Genomic DNA, 25204 nt, shown 5'->3' with positions numbered 1-25204 from the left:
CGCTGGTGGCGACGGCGTTATTCCCGGAGGAGGCTGCCTAGATATCCTCTGGGGTCGGACCCCGTTCGGCCCCTTTAAGGGTGCAGGAGACTCCCGCCGGGCCGCGCCGCATGGCGCGGCGGCGGCGACAGCGCGTGGGAGTCACGTGGGTGGGACGTGGAGGCAGCCCATTGGCTCCCCGCCCCCTGCCTGCTGCAATCAGCTGTTACTAGGGCGAAGGGCAGGAAACGTCCTTAAAGAGACCCCACAGAACCGACACTCTCCATGTCCTCCCCCAAACACTGACTCGGCTTCTGGACAACTTCTTTGAAGGGGCGGCACCTGCCGCGCTGGACCTGGGACGGCAGCGGGAGCACCGTGGCTGCCCGCAGGTGCCCGGTTTGCCGGGCCGGGCTGCCCCTGCCCTGCTGTGCCCCGGACTCCATCCTGGGTCGAGCGCAGCGGACGCAGCCCCTTTAATGAAGTTGTCCAGTCATCGCGCGGCGCTGCCAAGTCATCGGGGTCAGCCGAGTTCGCGCGACTCCGCCCTCCACGCCCACCGATTGGTGCGCAGAGCGAGCGCTCACTTCTGATTGGCTGCCGACTTGGAGCAACTTCTCGGAATCGGGGCTGTGTCACCGGCCCCGGCGCTGAAAGACGTGGGCGGAACCGCCTGAGGGCGGGCAGGGACGGGTAGGGCGGCGCCGCGCCTCACTGTGGGCCCGCAGTCAGGGCCAGCCCCGTTAAGAGCCGCCTTCCCCCACCTCGAAACCCCCGCCTCCTCACCCTCTTGAAAATGCCAACTCACAACACGCGAGGCATGCCGGGAGCGCCACTCTGCACTACACCTCCCGGCACGTCCCGCGGTGGGGCGGGCCTAGCTGTTTCCTAGGCAACCGCCGGTTGGCCGAAGAAGAGCCCTGGGCTCCTCCATGGGAGGGGGCAGGGCAAGGCGCCGGCTTTGCTTTTCCATTGGCCGAACAGCGGGCTATGCTTGGTGGCCATTGGTGGGAGCGTGCAGCAATCTCACGGAGGGCGGGCGCGGCGGGGGCGGGGCGCGCACTGCCCGTGCTGGGAGGTGATTGGTCAGGGGTGGGGCCGGTGGGTGGCTGCGTCATGACTCCGCCAGCTGATCCGAGACGGGAGCCGGCGCGCGCGGCGGCGGGGGGAGGCGGCGGCGGCGGCGGCACCGGGTCTGGGTCGGTGGTGGTGGTGGTTGACGGCGGCAGCGCCGCCGCCAGTTGCCGTTTGGCTGCGCCGCGCAGGTGGGTCTGATGGGGCTGTGCTGGGGCGGGCATTAAGGGCAGCCGAACCCCTGCACGGGGTCTCTGGCGCACCGGGTGTCGAAGGGCTCAGCAGCCCTGCCGCGCCCTATAGTCTCGCTGGAGAAGGTCACCTTTTCTCCGGATAGGGTGGTGATGGGGCTGGGGGAGAACTTATCTCTGCATGACCCTCCGGGGCTCCGTGGGCGCTGCCTGAGCCAGGCGGTCTCCCCCCCGGTGGCGTCGAGGCGGAGTAGTGGGGGCGGTGTGTGTGTGGGGGGACCGGGTTGGGACCGGGGTGCGGTCCCTGTTCGAGGGGGTCCCGGTGGGGCGGGCGGGGCCGCGGCCAAAGCCGCCTCGCGACGGGCGGTGGCCGCCCCGAGGGTGACCTTCACTCCAAGACCGGGCTGGGCAGACTTTGACCTGAGGCCGCTCCCGGTCGTGGGCATGGACCGGAGCATCCCGGGAAGCATAGGGGGCACGGAGGTCGGTGGGGTGTCCCGGGGGCAGCAAAGAGAGCGGCTTTACTGTGGAGGGGTGGAGTGAAGCTGTTCCCTTTAGGGGGAGAAGAAGGAATTGGTTTTTCTGAGAGGGGAGACGTTAGGGGGAGGGGGTGACCCGGTTAAACCGGATGGGGAGCACCAGCTGGGGCCTCAGCGGGTTTTATTAGAGCGGCGAGCTCCCACCGGGGCCCTTCCCAGTGCCGGTGGGGTCTGACGATGCATAGAAGAGGTGGGAAAGAGCTGTATTGCCGGCAAGATTTTTCTCCCCTTAGTCAGTCTTCGGTGTCTGCAGGGCCCCCGGTGTTGGCGGGGCCGGTGGCTCAGCGGCGGGTGCTGATTCACGGGCCGGCGGGGGTGGAGCAGGGCCGGGTCCCGCTCGCTGGAATCCGGACCAGATGTACCCGGCACGCCAGGAATGCTCGGCATCCCCGCCAGGCCCCGCCGCTGCTGCTGCTCCCCGGCTGCCGCCACCGGCCCCGCACCGTCAGCCTTCCCGCAGCCCCCTGCCGCGACACCCACCAGGACTTCGGCCTCCCCCCTACCCCCTCCCGAGAAGGCCTGGGGACATGCGGGAGCTCGAGTGCCTTTGAGGTGACGCTGGCAGGAGGATGATGCAGGGCGGCTGCCCTGGTGAGCAGCCTGGGGAGTTCCCTGGGCCATCTGTGTACCCTGCTCAGTGGGACCAGACCCCCAGCGGGGTTCCCAGAACTCGATCCCTGCAGCCAAGGTGCTGCAGAATGAAAAAGGGTTTATCCCAGGCAGAGGGGGAAGAACTGGGAACCCACACCAGGCCCTGGGGTTGGTCTCCTTGTCTTCTGACAAAATGACACATAAGGAGGCTGAGCTCCCCAAAATTCCCCTGGTGCTGGCCTGGCTCAGCCGCCTGCCAAAGTGTCTTCCCCGGCAGACGGCTGCTGGCCTCTGGCCAGGTGGGACCCTGCCAGTGCGGATGCCCGAGGTGAGCAGCCAGGGAATGCTGTAACCTGCCATGGCCTCCCCGCTAGTCCCTGCCAGACCAGGTTGTCTTGTCTCTTATTTTCTGCTAGAAATGTCCTTGGTGTCCCTGCCTGTCATATGTGTTTTTAGGGCCAGCAGCAGGTGCTGGAGCTCATATACCCCAACTGCTTTGGGAGAGGGGAGGGATGGGAAGAGGTTGAGGTTGGAGCTGCATCTAGAGCCCCTGTGACAGGTGAGGATCCTGCGGGATCTCAGCCCCAAGAAGCTTCCTAGGAGGGAAAGACAAGGCAATGGATCACAGCTTGGTGCTGGGATGAGGGAGAGGAGCAGCTCTGCCACCTGGGTGGCTGTTGTGGGTGGTGTCTCAGCTCAGTGTGGTTCTACCCTGGCTCTGATGTGTGTGTTCCCTTCCCAGGTGCTGCCCTGCTGCCCCGCTCCTGGCTAACCAGCAGCAGTTCTTCAGTGGCAAGCTTTATGTCCTTCTCTAGTAGCTAAAGCTGCCAGTTGAAGAACTGTTGAATGTAGCCACTCTCATCACTGGGACCTTGGATGGCAGCTGGACCTGTGACCCAAGTGACCAGGATGAGCCAGCCTGCAGCATCCTGTGGATTTGTGGGCTGAGGATGAGCCTAACCAAGATGAAGACGACTCTTCACCACTTCCAGACAGTCTCAGCTGGGGGATTGCCAAGTAGTCCTGCCAGTGGGGCTGTTGGCAGAGTTCTCCCCACCAGTGGGGTTGCACTGAGCTGCATGAGAGGTGATTAGAGAAGACCAAAAGAGGCATTAAACTTTCTGATTTGTTCATCAGTTCAGTTTTGGGATGTTTGTTACCTGTGGATCTGCCTGGTGGGAGTATGGTGGGGGCTGTGGACTTGATTGGGTGGGAGGAGCTGTAGCACTGGGAACTTAGTCTCTGAATGATGCCACACCAGGGTCTGCAGGTGGAATGTTGATTTTTTTCAGTTTCCTTTGGTTTGTCCCAAGCAGAAGAGGTGACCTGAGACTGGGTGTAGCTTGCAGGACTGACCAGCTGCAGTGCTCAGGAACAGGATTAGTCCTGCAACACTCCAGGCAGCAGGAAGGAGCTGGAGGAGAGGGCTGGCTCCACACCCACGCTGCCCTGCTGCGGGTCAGGGCCTGGTGTGGTGGGGCTGGGCTGCCAGGAGCTGGTGACTCAGGGCCGACTCACGCATGGCCCCAGACATCTGTTCCAGGAATTGCCATCCACAAAGCTGGGCACCCCTGAATGGGGAAGCATCAGAATTCCAGACTCTTGGAGCTGGCAGTGCTGAGAGGGACACAGCTGAACCTTGCTGGGCTCCTCTCTGGTTTGGGTTCTGTCTTCCTGGTGGACAGAAGCTGAAGACTGCCCTGACAGGGACTTGGAATTGTCTCTCCTGGGATGGAGATGCCCCTGCTGTGTGCTGTATAGCTCTCCTATGGCTCAGTGCAGAGTGAAATGTCTCTCTGTGGATCTAGCCTCTGCACCCCAGGAGGTGCCTCTGACAGGGGACTGGCAGGACGACCACCTCCCAGGCTGCTTTGGTGGCTGGGCAGCTGAGGAGTGTCTGGGCAGGCTCCAAGCAGCAACACCAGGAAGAGCACAGCTTGTCCCTGCTCTGAGGGCGGGCAGGGAGGAAGGATCCTGTGCTGAAGTAAGTCTGTACTGTTGCAACTAAATCTGCCTGCCCAGCTCCAGGGCTGCTGGCAAATTTTGGCACCCATTGATGTGCAAAAAGTGAAAGTGCAGCAAATACATTGTCCTGGTGTTGGACCTTCCTTGTATAAAGCTGCTCTGTTTGATGCATGCTTGCTGGTAGCTGTGAGAAGACAAGGTTTTGGGGTCATTGTCACCTGGGGAGAGTAGGGCTGCTGAATGTCCTCAGATCACTCACTGAGCAGAAAGGACCAAGGATGAACACCTCCAGCTTGAGGTGGAGCTGGTCTCTTCCAGTGCAGATGCCTTGCTGCAAGTCCATACAAAAGACCTGGCACCTGCTCAGGGCTCAACAAGTCCTGGAGTGCACTGAGGGGGCAAAAAGTCATGGGGGTGTGTGTTGCAGCATGCTTGAGGACAAGCAGGAGCAGCTTCTGGGCCATGCTTCTCCCTTCCTATGCAGTGCTGTGGATGCTTGACATGGAGGGGGTCTGTGTGCTCTGGCCACCAGTGTCTCTGCTCTCACATGCCTTGGTAAGGCTGAGACCTGCTGCTTCCTCCTGTCATGGTGAAGGATTGACCTGCTCTGCTGAAAATCAGCTCTTTCCTTGGTGGCTGCTCTAGAGCAGAGAGTTGCCCTGACCAGCAGCACCATCAAGCCCCTGGGGTCAGAAAATGTAAAATGCCATCTTTCAGGTCAGGTTCCTACATGAGGTGCCAGGGTGCAAGTTTGTGCCTTCAGCACAAAACTGGCATTGCAGTACCTCACCTACTGAGCAAACAGGCTCTGGCTCGCCCCCACCTAATGTAGAAGCAGAGGGGTTTGGGGCTGACAAAGTGTCCTTGTGGGAACTTGCTGGGCTCTCAGGGCTTACCCTTCCTCCTCCAGAGCCCCATGTGACCGGTGAGTAAGTGCAGTGTTTCCTGTAAAAGGCACAGCCTTGCTTGCTGTTGACTTGTAAAAATCTAGTAACTCTTCCCTCTAGCACCCAGGTGTCTGGCCACCTCCTCGAAGCATCCAGCATGCAGGGACACAGCAGGAGACAGGGATGTTGACTGGGGCTGGGATTTCTCTGCTGCTGTCGGGGCTGGAAGTGCTGCCTGTGACAGCTAATGCAATATTCAAGAGGGCTGTAGCAACAGCAGCAGGTGCTGCTCACTCAGAGGTGAGATGGCAGCCCTCTCCGTAGGGGTAGGGTATTTGGGGTGAGTTCCTCTACACAGACTGTGTACCTCCCAGCTGGGAGAACAGTTTGCCTTGGTCACAGCTTCCCTTGCTGGGAAAACGTGCTTCTGCAAAGCAGAAGGTCAGCGTGACCGGTGTGCTGAATGAAAGCTTCCTGCCAGCAGCCAGTGAGAGGAGCAGGAGGGGTTGGTGGAGCTGTGAATGTATGGCTGCTTCTGCCTGCTCAAACCCTCAGCTGAGCTCCAGGACATGGATATCCTCCCCTTATCCAGCCCAGCAGATCTTTACCTAGAAGAGAGGGGGGGAAGCACTGCTTTGCTTTGCCCCAGCATGCAAATGAGCAGCCAAGGGCTGTCTGCAAACATCAAATAGAGGCTCTGGGTTTGGTTTACTCGTGTTTTTATTTCTCTTGTGCCAGTACAGGAGGATGTGGAGCTGTTAACACTCGCCTGACTCTGTGCCCCTCGCAGTAGGGCATGTACTGAGCTTAGGTTTCTGCCAGTGAGGGTACATTGCAGATGTCACAGGCCCTGCAGACAAGAGGCACGTTGGGGATCTGCAGTGGCTCACCTCGATTTCCTGTCTCAGTGGACTCTGCTGACATGGGGAACGCAGTGCAGAGGCACCCCCCCAAGTCAGGGTGTCACTTACTCTGCTTCTTCCTTAGAGATTTGTTTCCCTGAGTACAAAACTTCTGCTATCAGAGACACCATGGGGTCACGGTTCAGGCTGGCAGCTGCAGTCACGAAGCCATCCCTGAAAGTGAAAGCAGAAGAACATGGATCTCTTCAGCATATGCAACTCATCAGGGCAGCATCCCCGTGGCACCCTGGCTGGGGGCCAGCTGTGCTTTGGAGGGCTCAGGGCAGGGTGGCTGGTACTGCAGGGTGCACAGGGACATGTGGCAGATCTCTTGGCACTGCTGGGAGCTGGGCACTGAGCCTAGGAGCAATGAGGCAGAGGGAGAAGGGATATGTCCCAGGCTCCCTGCCCAGCTGGTGCCTTCATTGAAGCTTGTCCTCTTCTTCCCTGCCCTGCTTTGGTTTTCTCTGAAACCATCTCACTGCTGGGAGGTGATGTGGAGCCTCTGTGGGAGCTCCAAAAGCCACAAGGGAGAGGAATGTGCCCTGTTCTCAAGGAGCTGCTGTGTCATGGCACAGACTGGCCACAGATTCACTCACCTGATGTAAAAGATCAGGAAAGTCTCTTGCTCCAGGCTGCCCTTCACAACAGTGTCTGTGTATCCCTTCCCACAGCCTGCGAGAGAGAGCATCACAGCCCTGGCACAGCAGCTGCCACCTGTCTCACCTCAGTGCCACCGCAGGTAGGTGCAGAGGGAACAGTGACTGCCTGGGACAGGGCTAGGGAGCCTTGGACAAGCAGAATTGACCTAGAGGTGCAAGACTGCATCACAATCCCAAGCTGCTCCTCGGCTTGGAGAGGGAGGTTTTTTTCCTCCTTGTGATCTCTGAGTCACTGGAAATCACCAGGGAACATGAACTCTGTAGCCTTCAGGTCAAGAGCTCAGAAATATGCTTCCTAAACTCATTATGGCAGCCAGTCCAACACTTGGGTTGCTTCAGGTAAAGTCTGCATCCAGTGTGTGTTTACAAGCCCCAGGCCCAGCTGGTGGATGAGCAGGTGAGCTAGGAACCAGTTCAGCTGTTTCCATCTCTCTGCTCCCCTCCTACCTGCGTAGCGGATGCTTTTCCCAAGCATTGTGGTCCAGAAGTAGGGGACAGTGTGCAGCTCCTTGTTTTGCTTCAGCATGTTTAAGGCAGCAATGTGACCTGTGATGAATTGGCAGAAGAAAGATTTTTCTTGTGGGTCCTCAAAGAAGCGTCCCCCACCTCTTGTTGCTCTGCTGTCCTTTCTGCCCAGTTCTTTCCCTGCCTGCCTCTGAGTGGAGCTGGCAAGTGAGGTGGCTGCATGGTCTTACCATGGGCCTCAGCCACCTGTTGGTGATGGATGCTGGACTGGTGCCCATTGAGCAGTGCTACAGGAAAGGAGACCACATCCCCCGCAGCGAAGACGTTTGGGATGTTGGTTTGCATGTGCTAAGGGCACAAAAAAAGCAATCAGTGCAATGATGAGAGGGAAGGGACTGAGTGTGGAGCAGGGATGCTCAGCTGGCACTTACCAGATCCACCAGGATGGCTCCGCTGTCATCTCTGGCAATGGAGGTGTCCTTCAGAAATGCTGAGTTGGGGAACACCCCTGCAGGGAGAGGACAAATGCAGCAAAGCTCTGCAAAGGCAGGGAGGGAACTTGGCCCTACAACAAGAACTGCTGCCTGGAGCAGAGCAGCTCGCAGCAGTCACCAGTGCCTGTGCTGGTGTCGAGCTAACCCAGAGGTGATAAAACCAGAGCACGCTCTGAGAACACAGCAGTGACCTACAGAGCTCAGCAAGTGTGCCAAAGCCACACTGAGAGCCTAGGTGGCTCTTCTCCTCCCACCAAGTGTTTGCTCATGGGCTGCTGTCTTTGTTCAGGTGTTTGGGGCAAAGAGGAAGGGCTGGATGGTAACAGAACGAGAGACAGACTGCAGGGAACAGTGTCCTGAGAATGAAATGTGATGCTCTGGGCTTGTTGCTTGTTTTCCCCATTCCTAAAGCTGCCTCCTCTCCCAGCCTGGGGTCTCCTACCTATTCCCACCACTACTACATCTGCAGGTAGTTTCTTTCCACTGGCAAGAACAGCCTCTGTGACCTAGGAAGAAAGAAAGATTGTTAACAAAGGGTTAAAAACTCTGTCCTAATTCCTCCAGCCTCCCTGCTGCCTCATTCTTTCCTGTCTTTTTTTCTTCTTCAGGTTCAGATCACCTTGTCCAACTAATGTGTGTTGCCAGAAATGTAAGAGAAAAATCACACTGCTGTCCCTGAGATATAGGCACATGCTGGTGCCCTCTGAGCCCAGAGTTCTGCTCAGTGAAAAGAAATGTGAGGGTCTAGATTTGGGGAGAGCAAAGCCTAGATGCAGGCACTGGGTTATACCTCAGTTGCCTTTTTCTTTCCCCTGTAATTAAGTGGTTCAAGGGATCACAATGGTGTAACTGACCTTGCCATCCTTTCCTTTCAGCTCACAGAGCTCTGTTTTCATGTAAAACTTCACCCCTTTCTTTTGCAGCATCTGAAAAGGCAAAAGAAGCTGGTTTGAGGATTCACTAGGAAATTCCAGGCTGTGCTGCTGGAAAAGCAGCTGTACCCAGCCAGGCTGGCAGCTCAGCTGCTGCTGCAGGCAGCTCTCCTTTGTGTGCAGGGTGCCTGGAAGTCTGGTTTGCTCTGCTGTCCAGGTCAGAACTGATGCATGAGGAGGATCTAGGCTCAGGGACGAAGCTGAACTGAGGAGTGTGACGTGTGAGGGAGGTTGGGACCAGCCATGTGTGCAGAGCTCCTGCAGTGAGCTGTGTGAGCAGGGTGGCTGAGCATGCAGGCTTCTGACTCAGCACAGGGGCTGGATTTCCTGGGCTGTTGCAGCTCACAGGGCTGGTGGACAGCATGTGTTCTCCAGCCTAGAAATTCATACCAGGTTTTCCTAACCTTCAAGGCGACAGCTCCAACCTGAGGACCTAGAGCATTCTGGAGAGGGAACTCTTTTTTCTCCACCACTGAGATGGCAGCAGCCTTGTCTGAGAGGAAGGCAGCTATCTCCATTCCTGCAAGGGAGAGGCATGCCCAAGGTAAGCCTGCTGCAAGCATGAACCTGCACCCTCCTCCTTGGAAATCTTGTCCCCTTCTAGGTGGGGAGAACACATCTGATGTACTGCCAGTGCTGAACTGCATTTCTAGGCTGAGGTGTTTAGCCCTCCCCCCCTGTTCTTTGTTCTCATGTTCCTGGATATTAGGAAATGTAAAGAACAGCTCCTGGGTTTGTACAAAGTAGCTTTCTTTCTGTGCATTTCCCCCTTCACTTTCCCAATGCTTCTGGGGAGTCCAGCTCCTCTGAAGGACAGTGACCTTTCCACAAGGCACGTTTCTCTCTGTCCATGTGTAGGAACTGTTTGTAGCTCTCAAAGTTTCTGGCTATCAGAGGAAAAAGTGAGCACATGCTGTAACACATCCCCCCACCAGCTACAGGGCTCCTGGAGGAACCCAGCCAGGTTGTGAATGAACATCCCTTCCCTGAGGGCCTCTAGTTAATCTGCACATGCAACAAAAGTGGGTTTCAAGGCTGACTTGATACCCACTCCAGCCTGGTACCTATGAATGAAGCTCCAACAATCACCACATTCTTCCCAGTTGCCAGCTCCAAGATCTTGCTGGAGTCTTCTGGGGTTTGGAGGAGGCACACATTCTGCAGGTCTGCACCTGGGACTTTGAGGAAGCTGGAGCTGAAAGAGAGACAATCCAGATACATCTCAGGATCAGAAATAAAGAAAGAAAGACAGGATGAGGGGGGAGCACAAACCCATGCAGTCTCTTGGCTGTGTCAGCCCATCCTGTCCTTTTATCTCATCTCCTACCACCTCCATCTCACACACCTCTAGACGACTTCCACACCCTGGTGTTGATTTATCTTGTCCTGTCTAAAATTCTGTGTGGCAAATGCTTTGTGCACTCACTGGCTGCCTGTTGCAATGAGGAGCTGATAGTACTTTTGAGAGGATCCATCCATAAAGTGAACCTTCTGCTTCTGGAAATCCACTGACACTGCCTGCAGGAGAAAGGAGGCACAGATCAGACAGGTACCTCTGGTCCTCTGGTGACCTGCCACATCAATCCGTTCTGCTTGCCCTAGTTCTGGACACTCAGGAGAGTTGAGGAATACTGGGGGCCTCTCTCTCACTCCCTACAGATCTTAGGAGCACTACCAAATCTAAGTTCCTCTCAGGGGTGTGCAGAAGGCTGATTTCAAGGGTCCCCCTCTTTGCACGTGATGAGCATGTATGTCGATGGGTAGCACACACCAGTGTTATACCCAAGGCATACCCTTGGGATGCTGTCCCAGGAGCTGATGGATGGATTCAGGTAGAGCCCTCATTTCTATACATGTAGTGCTACACCTGCAGGCTGTGGACACCCCCAGCAGGGCAGGAACAGGACCATCCACTGAGGACTGAGCTCAGCTACTCTTGTACCTCTTTTTCTGTCCAGAGCTCTATGTTTTGAGCCTCAAGGAACTCAGGTTTCCTCAGGTAGACCTCCTCAGCTTTCAAGTTCATTTTCTGGAAAGAAAACAGAGCTATGAAGTGGAGTCCTTCTTGCAGACAGCAATGCTCCTGCAGCGTTCACCAGGCAGTAAGTTTGCAGGAGAGGTAAATCTTGCATTAGGAAATCACAGCTCCCCACACTGCCCCATCCTCATCACCTTCTTGCTCCTCTTCAGGAAAAAAAAAAAAACCAAAAAACATCAAGTCATGCTCTGGTGGGAAGAACTCACAGAAAGGGAGAAAACCATTAGCTTAATGTGGACCTTGATCAAAGAGTTTCTGGGAGGAGGAAGTGAGATGTTGGCTGGAGATCATGTCCTCATGAGTGTCTCAGCACTCCTGCTTTGCCTGAACAGCTCACACTCAGTTCCTCAGCCTGCAATTGAGTGTGGGCCTTGTCCCTAAGTCACACGTGGTCCTCAGGCACAGTCCTGCCCTTCCCATGTACAAACCTTGCTGAGTTTGGACTTGTCATAGGGAACATGGTTCTCTTTGGTGGCCATGATGATCCTGCCAGTAAAGCCCTCTTGGCGAAGTGTCTCTGCACACACCAGGGCAGCCACACCTGCAAGAGATGCTCACCTCAGCCCTCTGACACCTCACTATGGAGTAGGAGGAAGGCAAGAAGAGAAGAGTTGCAGTTCACAGCATACATGGGGAGGGACAGAGTACAGAGCACTTCTCTGACCTCCCCCCAGAAGCAGCACAGTGTCCCGGTTGAGGAGGCATCGCTTGCTTGTGGTTTTCACTCTCTGGCTGCTTTCAAGGTCCTAGAAGAAAATGAAAAATGTTGAAATCTTCCTTAGCCTAAGGTGTTGCTTGTGCTTAGTGACAGCAGGTAAGGTCAGTACCTTCTTTTTTGCTGTAACAAACACCTTTCCATTTTCCACTGTTACCTGGAGGGATGAAAGGAAAGTACATTTCAGTGCTGCATCCACAAGGCTGTGGTAGGAGCTTCCCTGGGAGGTTGTCCCTGTGGGCTGTCTGTCTCTGATACACCAAGAGTAACCTGTGGGGCTCTTGGGTGTCAAATGATGCTGAGGAGCTCATGAGCTTTGTTCTCATCCCAAGAGCACACAGGAAGAGGTGTACAGTCTTTTTGCTTTCCAAAAGCTCTGTGCTGGCTGTGAGGGACACCAGGATATATGGCATCACCTTTGACTGAAAGGAGCTTTAGGGCAGGGAGTTGCATGATCCCAAGAAATCATCCCATGTGTTGTAGCTCTGTGTGACCTGGATAATGGAGCTGTGGCCAGGGCAGGGTGCTTTCAGTCGATGTCAGGGACACAGAGCTTGTGAGGGTGAATGAATGTGAGTGTTATGGAGGATGTGGCCCAAGCTGGGAGGAGGAAGAAGAGACAAGAAGTCACCTTAAAGCAGGGAAGACAGTCCAGAGAAGGGTATTCCTCAATGTCCCCAGTTTTGATGTTAAAGCAGGCACCATGCCAGGGGCAGCGCAGCCTCTCCCCTTTCAAGAATCCTGCAACAGAAAAGTCCCCACACAACTGAGTGGTCAGAGCTGACCTCCCTGGCATGGCTTCTCCCTCTGCCCAGAGCCAGGGTCACCTTTACTCAGTGGGGCACCATAGTGGGGGCACTTGCTGCCCAGAGCCCTGAACTCCTCCTTGTTCCTCACCAGCAGCACTGGGTAACCAGCTACCATCACATCCAAGAGCCTGTGGGAAAGGTGGAGAGGTGAGCACCCTGGGGAGCTGAGGCTTGGCCCCTTGCAGCCAACATGTCGCTCTCTCAGCCACCAGTAACACCTCAGATATTGCACTTTTGGGCTCCTCACTACAGGAAGAACATTGAGGTGCTGGCACCTGTCCAGAGAAGGGCAATGAAGTTGGTGAAGGGTCTGGAGAACAGGTCTGGTGAGGAGCAGCTGAGGGAACTGCTGTTGTTAATCTGAGAGAAAAGGAGGCTGAGGGGAGACCTTCTTGCTCTCCACAACTTCCTGAAAGGAGGTTGGAGCATGGTGGGGGTCAGTGCCTTCTCCCGAGTAACAAGTGACAAGACAAGAGGAAATGGCCTCAAGTTGCACCAGGGGAGGTTTAAGGTTAGGGTTAGAGTTAGGGTTAGGGACATGAGGAACAGTTTCTTCCCCAAAAGGGTTGTCAAGCCCTGGAATGAACTGCCCAGGGCAGTGGTGGAGTCCCCCTCCCAGGAGGGATTTAAAAGCTGCGTAGATGTGGGGCTGAAGGACATGGCTTAGTGGTGAGCTGGCAGCTCTGGGTTAATGGTTGGACTCCATGATCTTAAAGGTCTCTCCTAAACAAAACCAGTCCATGAGTCTAACAACATAATGGCCACCAACATGGGGCTGTTGCCATGGCAGTGCCACCCCTGCTGACTGAAGACCTCCTGGCAGCAGACCAGACCCTGGCCTTCTCTCCACCAGGTACTCACTCTCCGTCCCCAACATCATCCTCCTTGCAGACCTCGGCAGTGATGATATCATCATCCATGCTGGTGGCTGTGGGCGAGCAGAGGGAAGGATCAGCTGCTAGGGATGCTGCTGCCTGTGGGCATTGTCTTTCACCCCTTGATGGATGATCCTCCACACACGCCCTTGTGCTGCTGTTGCCAAACCCCACCTCACAATGCAGGGCCACCACCCCCCCATCTGGGAGCAAGTCAACGTCATGCGCTCAAGGGGTCCCAAACTCATGGTACAGCCAGAAAAAGGCCCCAGCTGGTGGGCAGCAAACATTTCCCCCCCATCTTTTTTTTAACTTTGTGTCCAAACTTAGTCCATTCTTCTGCCCTTTTCTCCTCCAACTTAGTCCCTGTTCTGTTTCTAGCCCTGTGTCCTATTAAACTCAATTGCAGCACAGGGTGAGTAAGCAATTGTTATTAGTGACTGTAGTAAATAAATAGAATTATTTATGGTGAGGTGCTGCTGCTATATCCTGTGGCTTTCCAAATCAGGCTCTGAAGAGCTGCTTCAGTTTCTCTGAAACCTCTCCAACATCTGTGCAGAGATGTTCCTCACACTAATTGCCACAAAAGCAGGAATCCCTGCCCAAAATGCCTCCTGGACTACAGAGAGATCAAAAATCTTGGTCCTTAACACTGGCCCTGCCTAAGCAATGAGCTGAGATGCTGGTTAGAAATCCCCCTCTCCATTTTGGAGGAAAAAAAACAAAGGCAAGCAACTGAGAAAACTGAGAAAAGGAGGGTTGTTTGTGGCAGGTTTCAATGCAGGGTGGTGACCTGCTCCTGCAGATCCTCACCACGCTGCTGCCCCACTCCCAGGTCCCTTAGGAGAAATATTGGTGGGTACTCACCTGGTCCCAACGTGGGGTGTTCAGGCACCCGTCCCCTGAGTCAAAGAGCACCACCACTGCTGTCCACAAGCTTCTCCTCCACCGAGATGACACCCTGGCATCCTACTGCGAGTGCTCTCCCCACCACCAGCCCACGAGTGGGTGATGCTCTCCCCATGTTGCACAACATCCATGACTGTCAGGAGACACATCTCCTGGAAGCAGCCTGCCAGCCAGACTTATCTGATTGCTGCATCTGGTCTGTGCCTAATTAAGCACTCAGGGTTAGAATTGCAGAAGAATTAAGGGCACTAAGGAATTATAGCACAGGTGTGGTCTAAAGGCTGGGTGCGTCGTGGGCAGTGTGAACAGAAACTCCAGTGGACACTGATACTCTGCTGTGGCTTCCCATCACCCCTTGTCTCGATGGAAAGCTCTGCAGCTCAGTGCAACATCTTTGGAGTGGTGTTACTACTTTTTTATCTGTTTCAATAATGTTCAAAAACATTTAACTTGCTCTTTTAGACTCTCTGTGTTGATTTGAAGGAATCTGATGTGTTCAGCACCTCTGCATGTATCTTACATCCCAGTTCTGCTTCTGGATCAATCCACTGACATTCAGGCAGGTGGTCCCATCACGGTTTGGTCCCCAAAGTGTGGCACAGAGCAGCAGGCTCCTTGCTGTACTATTTTTGCAACAGAGTGGGAGTTGCAAAAAACTGAGAGTAACGCCTACGCTGTTTGTGTCTACTCCAGCTCTTATCTCTATTTCACAGTCAATATGCTTCACAACCTCAAAATGTGCCTCAAAAGTTTTGGGGGTGAGGGGGGGGTGGGGAAAGTTACTAGCAGTGTGCTTCCATTATCTCCCTCACGGAGCTGGAGCTTTGCAGGGACCAGCTTTCTACCAGGCAGTGCCAAATCAAGGTGGGGTGAGGTGGGGCAGATAAAAGCCCTTTGGTGGGCATGGCCTGGAGAAGGAGACATGCTGAGGGATGCTGAGGAAGTGCAAGCTGGTTGATTTGTGAAGCAGCTCACTCCATCAGACCCACCAAGCCATGAAGATACCTCCTTCCAGAGCTGGCTGCCAGGGCGCTGCTGGGTAAGGAGTCATCTTAGCCCACGGGCGATGCACGCCCATGATGGGCACAGGTCTGAGGTATTTTCTCACAGTGCCAACAAGCAGCTTTTGGGCTCTGCCTTTTTGGCCAGGATCCTGAACGTGAAGCAATTTGGCTGCTGAACCTCCCTGTTTTAAACTCTCTGCCATTATTGCCCAGAAGCGCGTTCCCACATGGAGAAGCAGCAGCCCTCGTGGAGGCATTCTCTGACTCAGCAGAACCTGCTGAAGAACCTTGTTTGATGATGGGTGAAAGCTGCAGCACACCAGCAGAGTGGCAGACATGGAGCTGTGGAAGGCTTGGGAGGCTTTGGGATGACTCAGGTGGAGCTTGGTTCTGTGGGGTGGTGTTCACACTGAGGGGCAGAGCAGCTGATTCTGCTGGTGGATGCTGATGGATGCAGCCAAGCTCCTGAGGAAGTGCTTTTGTAAAATGCAGAGGGAGAAAGGCACAACAAAATCACAGAATCATCAAAATCATGCTTTGGGTTGGAAGGGACCTTGAAGAACCTTGAGTTCCAGCCTCCCTGCTACTTTCACTATGTCAAAATGCTCATCTCTGCTGTGGGAAAGGATGGTGGCAAAGGAGAGAAAGCTGAAAAGGGCATTGGATGGAAGAAGGAAGGTTTGGGTTAGCTGTGGGATGCTGTGTTGCTGCCTCTCTGAGAGCCAGCACCTAGGAACACACTATGCCCTTGAGGGACTCAGGCATGGGGTTGCTTTAGACTTTTGAGAAGATGCTCTGTAAGCATCTTTTGGCTCTTTGTTAGGTAATCCAGAGGTGGATCCTCAGAGTGGTTAGTTTGCTTGTAACACACAGCAGGAGTAAACATGAGGAGGGAGTGAAAGGAAGCAGTGCCCTCAAACACAAACAGGTGAGGTGGTAGATGTGTCATCCCTGGAGACATTCAAGGTCAGGCTTGATGGAACTCTGAGCAACCTCATCTGGTTGAAGATCTCCCTGTTTACTGCAGGGGGGTTGGCCTAGATGACCTTTAAAGGTCTCTTCCCACCCAAACCATTCTATGATCCTACGAACAGAGCCTAGGTAAGCATCAGAAATCTCAGACTGGACCTTCTGCCCACATTGGTGCTGGCTCACAGGAGCTGCTGAGCTGACCAGGTATTTCCTTAGGTATTCTGACTTCTGCTGTGTCTCTCCAGTGCTGCCAGTGCTCCAGAAAATCCAAGTTTAGAGTTGAATAGCTCTCTTCCCTTCAGGTCCCTACCATGGTCAGCAGGGGTGGCATATTTTTCCATGCTGAAATGCAGCTGTGGCTGTGTGGGTGCATCTTTGTCCCACCTTTGCTTGTCCCCAGCTTGTTCAGATCAGGGTCTCCCCCCTCCCTCCCACCCCAGCAGCTCTGCCTGATTTAACCAAGCATTACTCACAGAGTCGAATGGTGTTGAAGACTGTTCAGGCACAGGAAGAGGAAGCAAGGTAAAAGCTGCAGCAGAGCTAAAATGATTAATGGGACAGAGCTCTCAGAACAGCTTGGTTTGTGATATTAATAATGAAAGAATTCAGGAGGGAACCCAACCTGTTCTGAGGTGTGGAGCTGGGGACAGCAGGAGGCACAGCTAGGAAGCTCCTGTGCTCAGGTTCATACTGCAGGAGGAACTGAGTGGGCTCAGCAAGGTGTGATGCTGCACAGAGTGGGTGTAGGGGGGCTGAGACATGCTTCCACCTTGCAGGGCTCATTCTGAATCTGTCTGAACTGCAAAAAAACAAACAACAACAACAACAACAAAAAAAAAAAAGGCATGAGGTCAAAAATATGTCATGGTGTAACCAGAAAGCACAACAGATATCTGTTCAAAATGACTTAAGCTTGAGAACAGTGAACTAAACAGGGGGAAAAGTGTTTGCCCCACAAGGGAAAATGACATAGAAAATGAAATATTTGCTCTAGGGTGAGAACAATTACAGGTGCTGTTTCAGGTTGTCTTCCTAAGCATTCATGTCTGGTGTTGGTGAGGCAGAAGAAGCTCCATGTTTTGCTGTTCACCACAAGGAAAGAAGGATGCTGAAACCCTTCTAACAGCAGCAGATAAACAATTTGGGGAAGTAGACAAATCTGGGGCATGTCAGCTACTGTAAACAGAAGAGAACTATAAAGAAGTGCCCACGCTGCTGTGCTTGGAGGGGCTTTGCCAGGAAATGTGTCTGTCAGTGGAAATTTTTTTTAGTCCCATGGCATACCTGTGCAACCAGAGTGAGAAGGAGTGAGCACATCCACTGCACAACCAGATCACAGCAGCTGGTCCAGCCCAAGCCCTGGAGAGATGGCTGAACCTGCAGCATCCTCAGGGAGGCTGTGCTGTTGTCACAGGTTTCTCCTACAGGTCCCTTGTGCTAAATCCTGAGAAAAAATACTCCCAGTCTTGAGGGGAAGAAAAAAAAAAGGAAGAAAGCCAAAACAAAGAACAGCCAAAGCAACCTGCCCATACTTTGGTGTTTCTTGCATTAAATCCTCTGTGTGTGTGAAGCTGTGTGTGTGAAATGAAGCTAAGGGCTGGGGAATAAGGTAGTAAAACCTTCCTGTACTGTCAGTGCCAGCTGAAACTCTTCCCCTGCTCACCATGCTCACAGAGAGTGATGTGCCTTTCTCCTGAGGCTATGGCAAGAATTTCCCCAGCTCCACCTGGAGAATATCTGGCTTCCACTTCAGGAAGGTGTTTCTAGCTGGAAGGGATGGACACTGGAGTCTGCACTGGTTTCAGCTCTCTTCCCAGCTACCTCTGCAATGCCTGGGTGTGATTTGCTATTCACAGCATGAGTTTTGCACAGTAGATCCTTTCACAAGTGTGGAGTTACAGACTTTGTGAGTGACAACATAGATACAGAGAGCAAGCCATTCCTATATCATCTGAGTTCCTATGGTCTAGCAGAGCAATGACACACCTTAATGAGAGATGAAGGCTAATTAAAGTTGGAAGCCAAGCAGTTTGATTTGAGATCTTGGACTCCTCAAATTATTTCAGGTGTGAGCCAGGTCTGGCATCAGATGAGCAGATGGGTTTATGCCTCCCTGGCTGCAGAGAGGCAGTTCAAGGAATCAAGGCTTTCCAAAAACACAACCCAGACTTTTGCCAGAAGGATTTTGCCATGTCAGAAGCTCCCACATCTCTGTGTGTGGTCCTCAGGAGCAGAGCAGGCTCCTCCTTATGTAAAGGATGGCAGAACTTTGAAAGCACACCCAAACCCTCACCCAGGAGTAGTGGGGAGCACCTAGGGGAGAGGATAGTTTATCTGACAGAATTCACAGGGGGAATTGTCAGCAAACTGCCAATTCTGGCCAAGGTTGCCCAAAGAGGTGGCTTATGCCCCATCCCTGGAAACATTCCAGGTTAGGTTGTTTGGGGGTCTGAGCAACCTGATGTAGTTAAAGGTATCCCTGCTCACTGCAAGAGGGCTGGGCTAGCTGACCTTTAAAGGTCCCTTTCAACCCAAACCGTTCTATGATTCTTTCTCGTGGAAAATGGATTATCTGTCCCAGATGTGCTGCAGGGAAACTCCAACCTGTGAGAGGGAGAAAAAAAGCCACTGCCCAGCTATTGAAAAACGTTCTGTACCCTCGACTGCTGCTGTTAAGCCCCTGCTATGGGACTGACTGTGGTTTACTGTCTCCATGGAGTTATGGGATGGATCAAGACACATCCTTGCTGACATCTGGCAGGAGTCCCCTGCCCTGCTGGGAGCAGGCACCAGCAGCAACCCGTCACCAGGCTGAGCTGCCTCCTTGCATAAAACCAGGCCTTTGGGGGGTATGCTGGAAAACTTCTCGAAATTTGGGTGAAAAAAAAAGGCAGTATCTCCAAATAAGGTGTGAACGGAGAGTCCCTTCAGACCGGTCTGCTCTCCCCAGCTCTCCGGCAAGTGTGCAGGGACCTCTTGTGGCAGCCGTGCCCGACGGCTCCTGTCCTTCCACTTCGGCTTTCTGGACAAGCCTGGCCTCCCAGCCTGGGGGACGTGGCTGAATATTTGGCTTGATCGGGTGTCAAGGGACTTCTTTGTGACTGGGTTTGGAAGTCTTCAGCTCCAAACCCACCCCTGCTTAATGTCATTGCTTGAGAGGGAAGCAAAAGAAAAGGAGAAATGTCTGGGGGAAAAAAAAGAGTTTGCAAGAAACTGCTGCCTGATGGCAAGGAAAATAAAGTGAAATCTGTGCCGAAGGTAACCCAAAAGCACTTTGTATGTAGCTGCCACTAGTGCTCCAATAGTGGGATCAAAGCCCCTGAGTCAGAGTCTCTATTAATCATGGTTTAAATTCCTTACATGTGGAAGTGGTAGGTAAAAGCTCTCCAGTGTCCAGAAACATTTTAACTATTCCAGTCCCCAACTGGAGCCAAATGTTCATCTTTGGAAGAATAACACCAGGATGGAGGAGCCCTGGGGACAAACAGGGCTGTTCCATGCTCTGGAAGTTCACCTGCAGGCAGAAGAAGAGCAGGGTTGTCATCTTGGAAAGGGTCAGACAAGATTTCTGAGGCTAAAACACTGCAGACAGCTCCTCCTTAGGAAATCAGCTCTCTGCAATATTATACCACAATTAATTGTGAAATGATTTTCTCCTCGGCGCCCTGGCCTGCCTCCCTTTCTTTGGCATATCTTCTGCTAAACAGAAATGTCTCTGCATTTGGCCTTCTCAGTAACAGATTAGCCTGTGTGATCCTTCAAGTCCTAATACATGAGATTATTTATAATCCCCTGAGCAATCAGCTCTGCTGATTACTTTGGGCAGCGTCTCTCCACCACTTAACCACTGGGAAATTACATTGTCCTGGCCAGCTTTTAGGCACATTTCTCCATCAGGAACAGATGCTTTTCCATCAGTTGGGACTACCTCACCCCTCTCCTTCAGAATCTGATTTAATCACTCCCTTCCCCAGCATCTCTTCCATCCGCATGTTTATGACTTGATGGTGTTCTGGTGTCCATCACCTCAGCCAGGGCAGCGCCTGGGAGCTCAGGCTCCACACGTTTCTGTTTCAACAAAGAGAAAGTAGAAGATTTCCTCTGAAATTAATACCTCAAAGGAGAGGCAGAGTTTGACATTAATCAGTGTGTACAGGGTGACTCATCCTGTCCACAGAGGAGAAGCAAGGTCTGTGCAGCAGCCACGCTTCTGGTGGAGACATCAAAAAGCAGCAAGGGAGCGATCAAATTACAGGAAGATGGAAAAGCAGCACAGTTGTGGGATGGAACTAAAGGACTCGTCGGTGCAGGATCCTGAATTCCTGCAGGAGAGCAGAGCTGGGGTAGCCCAGACTTCGAGGAGATCCTTTTGGGACCAGACATGGGACAGAGGGATGGAGGGCAACAGTGCTGTGTTTTGGTTTGTGGGTGGTTGGGATTTTTTCGGCAGGGTGATTGGACCTTTTTGCATGCTTGATGTGTGATGAGAACCAGCCGTGTGTGCCTGTATGGGTCCCTACCCAAGGTGAGGGACACCTCATGGTTCCTTTATGGTGAAAGACTACTGGACACCGCACTTCAAGGGTGAAATGTTCACCCACCCAGTGCCACCAAGGTGGAGGAGAAACCTCAGAGGAGAGAGGAAGGTGTCCCCAGCTCCAGCAGAGTGACAGGACACCCAGGCCCCTGTTCTGTGGCACGCTGGCCTTTGGGCTGCCATCGTTTCTGCCGGATGAATCTCGGGTCAGGCTGACATCCCCCAGGGTGCCCTTCTCCCATTTCCCCCTATTTGAGACAGCCCTGGGTGTCCTCAGTGGGTGTCTGCCTGTCCCGGAGATTCCCGCAGCCCCGAAGAGACGATGCTCGTGGTCCCCTTCCCCGAGGCCGCGCACCCTAGCCGCGGCAGGGCGGTTCCAGGGCGGTGCCGGTGCCGGAGACCGCGGCAGAGCGTCGGCAGGGCGGCGGCAGGGCGGGCTCCGGCGGCCGGGCGGGGCGGTGACGGGGCGGTGCCAGTGCCCGGGGCGGTGCCGGTGCCGGTGCCTGGGGCGGACCTCGGGGCAGGGCGAGGTGGAGTCGACGGGAAGCGCGACCGATGCCGATGGGAGCCCGGGGGAGGCTGCGGGCAGGTGGATGCCCATGGCTTTTAGCCCGGGGCTGCTGGTGGTGGCCGGTTCCTTTGCTGCTTTCCGCCTGTTGAACCGGGAGCTGGAGCGGTTGGTGCCGCCGCCGCCATCGGCCCGCCGCAACCGCTGGAAGTGGCGTAACATCTGGACGTCGCTGGCCCACAGTGTGCTCAGCGGCGGCGGGGCACTGGCCGGGTGAGCGGCCCGGGCGCCAGGGAACCCCGGAGGGCACCTGGGACCGAGGGAGGGCACCGGGCTGGCATGGGAAAACGGAGGCATCGACGGACCCCGACGGGAACCTGCGGCCAAGGAGAGCACTGAGGGAGACTGAGCCCACCCGGGAAGGAGAGGGAATGAGGGTTTGGGGGATCCTGAGGGATGTGGACCTGGAAACTGGGAGGTACTGGAAGATGGAGAAGGGATTGAGAGGCACCAAGAGGATCGGGGCACAGTGGACACCAAGAGGATAGGGTGATTCCGGGGGGAACAGAAGAACAGCGGTGGCCAGAGGGGGACCAAGGGGATAGGAGGGCTCCAGGGGGTGTCGGCAGGACCAGGTGTACACTGGAAGGAAAGTGGGAACCAGAGGCACTGCCTGCCACTCCTAACTCCTCTCCCCACAGGTTCTGCTTCCATCCTGAGCTGTCCGAGGATCTGGTGGGCACTCACCCACCCGGGGCACACAGCCTGGTTGCTGTATCTGTAGGTGAGACGGGGGGAATGGGCTGCCCTCTGTTCTGCACCTTCGGGAGGTCTCCAGGGGCTCAGCAGTGTGTGACCGCAGTTCCTTCGAGCCGCGCCGCAGGCAGCGATGGCTCAGGCACTCCAGACAATTGCTCTATTCTTTGCAAAGGACAGTGGCTCCTTTCTGTCCCACGGCACCCGCAGCCAGGAGGTACTGGGCACCAGGCTGTCTGCCACCATCCTCGTGGAACAGCCAGGGCTTGGGGCATCCCAAAAGTGCCTGTGATAGGAGGTTGATGCATGTCCTCCCAAAGCCTCAAGCTAAACCTGCTGAGGTGGAGGCCAGGAGCTTTGAGTCCTCTGGCTGTGTGAAACCTTCCTACCTCCTTGTCACCCTCTTGTAGGTGTCACCAGCTCTGTGGTCAGTGCTAACAGGTTTCCCAGCATGGGAGGCCTGAGTATCTAAATTGCTGACATGGGGCTGGCTTGATGGCAGAGAATCCTGCAGCTGTTAAGGGTTGCATAGGGTGGGTGAGGGTCTGTGTGTTGCCTTCACTCTCACCCTTCTCTGGGAACAGATCCATGTGATCAGTCAGTTAGTGCCTGTCCCTAGGAGCACATCCTACAGAGTGATTGCAGGAGGGACCCAAACCACACCAATTTCCTTCTCCTGCTGTATGTGATGCTGCTCTGTGTGTGACTCACCACCCATCCAGGGCTTGGGCTGAGCTGTGGCCGTCACTTCCACGAAGGGGCTGCCCAGCTCAGTTGGGTGCATAGCTTGTTGGGGTTGGGGCTTCCCTTGGCACAGCCCTTCCTGCTGCCCGTCTTTGCTAATGGCCTCTCTGATCCCAGGTTATTTCCTCGAAGACTTTGTGGACATGTTGTGCAATCAGAAACTTCACCAGTCCTGGGAGCTGCTTTTCCATCACTCTGTGGTGAGTCCCTCTGCTGCTCTGTGATGAAGAGACCCTGGCATTTGTACTTCCAGGGAAACTGGGGTGGGGAACACATGCAGGGCTCCTGCTGTTGCTCTTGTGGGTGTTTGCTCCCTGTTAAAACAGTCTGTTGGATTTTTCTGCTTGGGGAGAGGAGCCCAAGCAACGAGCTTTGGAGCTCACCTTGGTCCTGCAGGACTTGTGTACTCTTTGAAGGTCTGCAGAAAGGCACCCAAAGATGGGTGGGAAAATGCTTTGTGTGCACGGAGTAGGGGGGAAGAGGGCTGGGCTAGGGGACTGATCCATAACAGTGGCATGGACAGACAGTGACACAGGTGTCCCTGCTGGCACCAGTGAGCAGTTCAGTTCCTAATGGCTCTCAGCCACTTGAGTATCTGCCAGAAAGGGCTGTACATCACTTTCTTTCACCTCCCACTCTCCAGGGTGCTGTCCTCTCACCTGGGTCAGAGCCATGGCCACAGGGCTGAGGTGGCTGGAGAAGATTTGGTGCAGGAGCCCCACACCAGTGCACTTTGCCAGCCTTGCTGCTGGCTGTGCCTGGTGAGGGTTTCTTTTTGATCACCTCCCATGTCTGAATGCTGGAAAGTTGTGGATGCTGCAGGGCAGAGTGGTGGCAGAGCCTGGAGCTGAGCAGCAAAGATGATTCAGGGTACAGGGAAGGCACAGGGGTCCACAGGGCCTGGGGATGGGGGACAGGAGCAGCACTGGGACCTACCTGGGATGAGACAGGGGACGTGCCGGTCAGACCTGCTGTGTGGCAGAGCACAATGAGCCCTGCAGCTTTGCCACTGCTGCTTGTGAGTTAAAAGTTCATCTCCACAATAGAGCTAATTCAGGCCAAGACAGTGACTTAACGAGCAGGGAGCAGATAATCTCATTAAAGAGCCAATACAGAGAGCAGCATTAATGGTATAAACTGAAGAAAGGACTGAGTGTACTAAAGCGTGGGCAGGCAGCGCCTGCCTCCCCTGCCCAGCAAGGAGGGTGAGGGGCAGGAATCATCCCTGCTCTGCCCCCAGCAGCTCTGTCCTCTGCTGCAGCATCCAGCAGCCCCAGGGTGCTTCAGTCCAGGTTTGGGGCACCCCCTGGGGCTCTCTGATGCACCAAAGCTGCTTAATCCCTGCAGCATATCTCTTCTGGGGAGAATCCCTGTGCCAGCAGCAACTGTAGCCCTGGGCTACACATCTCCCTTCCTGCCCCACTCTGCAGTTCTCTGTGTACAGAAAAACCTGCTGGGCCACAACCATTCCCCAGGTCACAAAAGCAGGGGTAGGTCTGGCTGCACTGTCTCCTCTGCCAACCTAGAGTTTATAGAAGTGTTTCATTCTACTCCCACTGGAAAAAAAAAAAAAAAAACCACCATGCAACAGTTGGGAGGCTTTATCTCATGCCTGAGCCCACAGCACAGGGTGGAGGCTGCAATGCTGCAGCGATATGTGTTGAGTTGCTTGAACGTGTCCAGAGAAGGACAACAAAGCTGATGAGGGGTCTGGAGCACAGCCCTGTGAGGAGAGACTGAGGGAGCTGGGGGGTGTTTAGCCTGGAGAAGAGGAGGCTCAGGGGTGACCTCATTGCTGTCTACAACTACCTGAAGGGAGGTTGTAGCCAGGAGAGGGTTGGTCTCTTCTCCCAAGCAACCAGCACCAGAACAAGAGGACACAGTCTCAAGCTGTGCAGGGGAAAGTTTAGGCTTGATCTTAGAAAGAAGTTCTTCCCAGAAAGAGAGATTGCCCATTGGAGTGGGCTGCCCAGGGAGGTGGTGGGGTCGACATCCCTGGAGGTATTTAAGAAAAGCCTGGATGAGGCACTTAGTGCCATGGTCTAGGTGATTAGTTAGGGTTGGGTGATTGGTTGGACTTGATGATCTTGGAGGTCTCTTCCAACCTGTTGATTGATTCTGTGATTCTGTGTGGGGTGATTACCAGTGGTTTGGCACTGGTGTGATAACTATTTCCACCTCTGCACCACGCTGCGCCCGAGCATGAAGGGCTCCAGCTTGCAGCAGCTGCGAGTGACTACCCCCTGGGCTCAGCCTTGTCCTCTTTCTCCATTCCCAGGTGATCATCTGCTTCAGTATTGCAGTGCTGCTCCATCAGTACGTGGGGTTTGCCCTGGTGGCTTTGCTGGTGGAGATCAACTCCATCTTCCTCCACCTGCGGCAGATCCTGCTCATGGCCAACTTGGTGCACACCGCTTGCTACCGGCTGAACAGCGTCATCAACCTGGGCACCTACGTGGTGTTCCGCATCGCCACGCTGGCCTGGATGGCTCACTGGCTTCTCCTCAACCGGCAGAACGTGCCCCCGGCAGTCTACGCTGTGGGCACGCTGGGCATGGCAGTCATGATGCCCATGAACATCATCCTCCTCTACCGCCTGCTGCGGAGTGACTTCTGCAAGTCCAGCCGGGACATGCAGCAGGAGAAGGAGCAATAG

The 25204-nt window shown here is 54.5% G+C and overlaps 2 protein-coding genes across 2 annotated transcripts; one reads left to right on the top strand and one right to left on the bottom strand.

Moving 5' to 3' along the window:
• Window positions 1-6033: 6033 nt before the first annotated feature.
• Window positions 6034-13163, bottom strand: LOC128976995 (apoptosis-inducing factor 3-like). The gene is made up of 18 exons (XM_054394433.1): window positions 13105-13163; window positions 12262-12371; window positions 12066-12175; window positions 11547-11591; window positions 11384-11465; window positions 11148-11260; window positions 10624-10710; window positions 10108-10199; window positions 9746-9876; window positions 9086-9201; window positions 8604-8675; window positions 8192-8255; window positions 7687-7763; window positions 7486-7603; window positions 7238-7336; window positions 6728-6803; window positions 6198-6302; window positions 6034-6076 (listed from the first exon to the last, which is right to left on the bottom strand). Exons 1-18 carry the CDS (start codon window positions 13161-13163, stop codon window positions 6034-6036), a joined length of 1599 nt encoding a protein of 532 aa, XP_054250408.1.
• Window positions 13164-15093: 1930 nt separating this feature from the next.
• TLCD2 (TLC domain containing 2) lies at window positions 15094-25204 on the top strand. The gene is made up of 5 exons (XM_054394548.1): window positions 15094-15186; window positions 20840-21321; window positions 21750-21832; window positions 22666-22748; window positions 24827-25204. The coding sequence occupies exons 1-5, from the start codon at window positions 15094-15096 to the stop codon at window positions 25202-25204; spliced, it is 1119 nt and encodes a 372-aa protein (XP_054250523.1).

The sequence above is a fragment of the Indicator indicator genome, chromosome 30 (assembly GCF_027791375.1).
Source record: "Indicator indicator isolate 239-I01 chromosome 30, UM_Iind_1.1, whole genome shotgun sequence".
Lineage (NCBI taxonomy): Eukaryota > Metazoa > Chordata > Aves > Piciformes > Indicatoridae > Indicator > Indicator indicator.
The sequence above is the reverse complement of the archived record's forward strand: the minus strand, read 5'-3'. Positions and strand labels throughout refer to the sequence as shown.

Bases quoted from the DNA above. Each gene is read 5' to 3' on its own strand.
- TLCD2 (XM_054394548.1), top strand. From the start codon at position 15,094: ATGCACGCCCATGATGGGCACAGGTCTGAGGTATTTTCTCACAGTGCC. The intron at 15,187-20,839 runs GTGAAGCAATTT...CCTGTCCCGGAG, and splicing joins TTTTGGCCAGGATCCTGAAC to ATTCCCGCAGCCCCGAAGAG. The intron at 22,749-24,826 runs GTGAGTCCCTCT...CTCCATTCCCAG, and splicing joins TGCTTTTCCATCACTCTGTG to GTGATCATCTGCTTCAGTAT.
- LOC128976995 (XM_054394433.1), bottom strand. From the start codon at position 13,163: ATGGATGATGATATCATCACTGCCGAGGTCTGCAAGGAGGATGATGTT. The intron at 10,711-11,147 runs GTTTGTACATGG...TTTTCTTTCCAG, and splicing joins ACAAGTCCAAACTCAGCAAG to AAAATGAACTTGAAAGCTGA. The intron at 10,200-10,623 runs GTACAAGAGTAG...TTTCTCCTGCAG, and splicing joins AGCTCTGGACAGAAAAAGAG to GCAGTGTCAGTGGATTTCCA.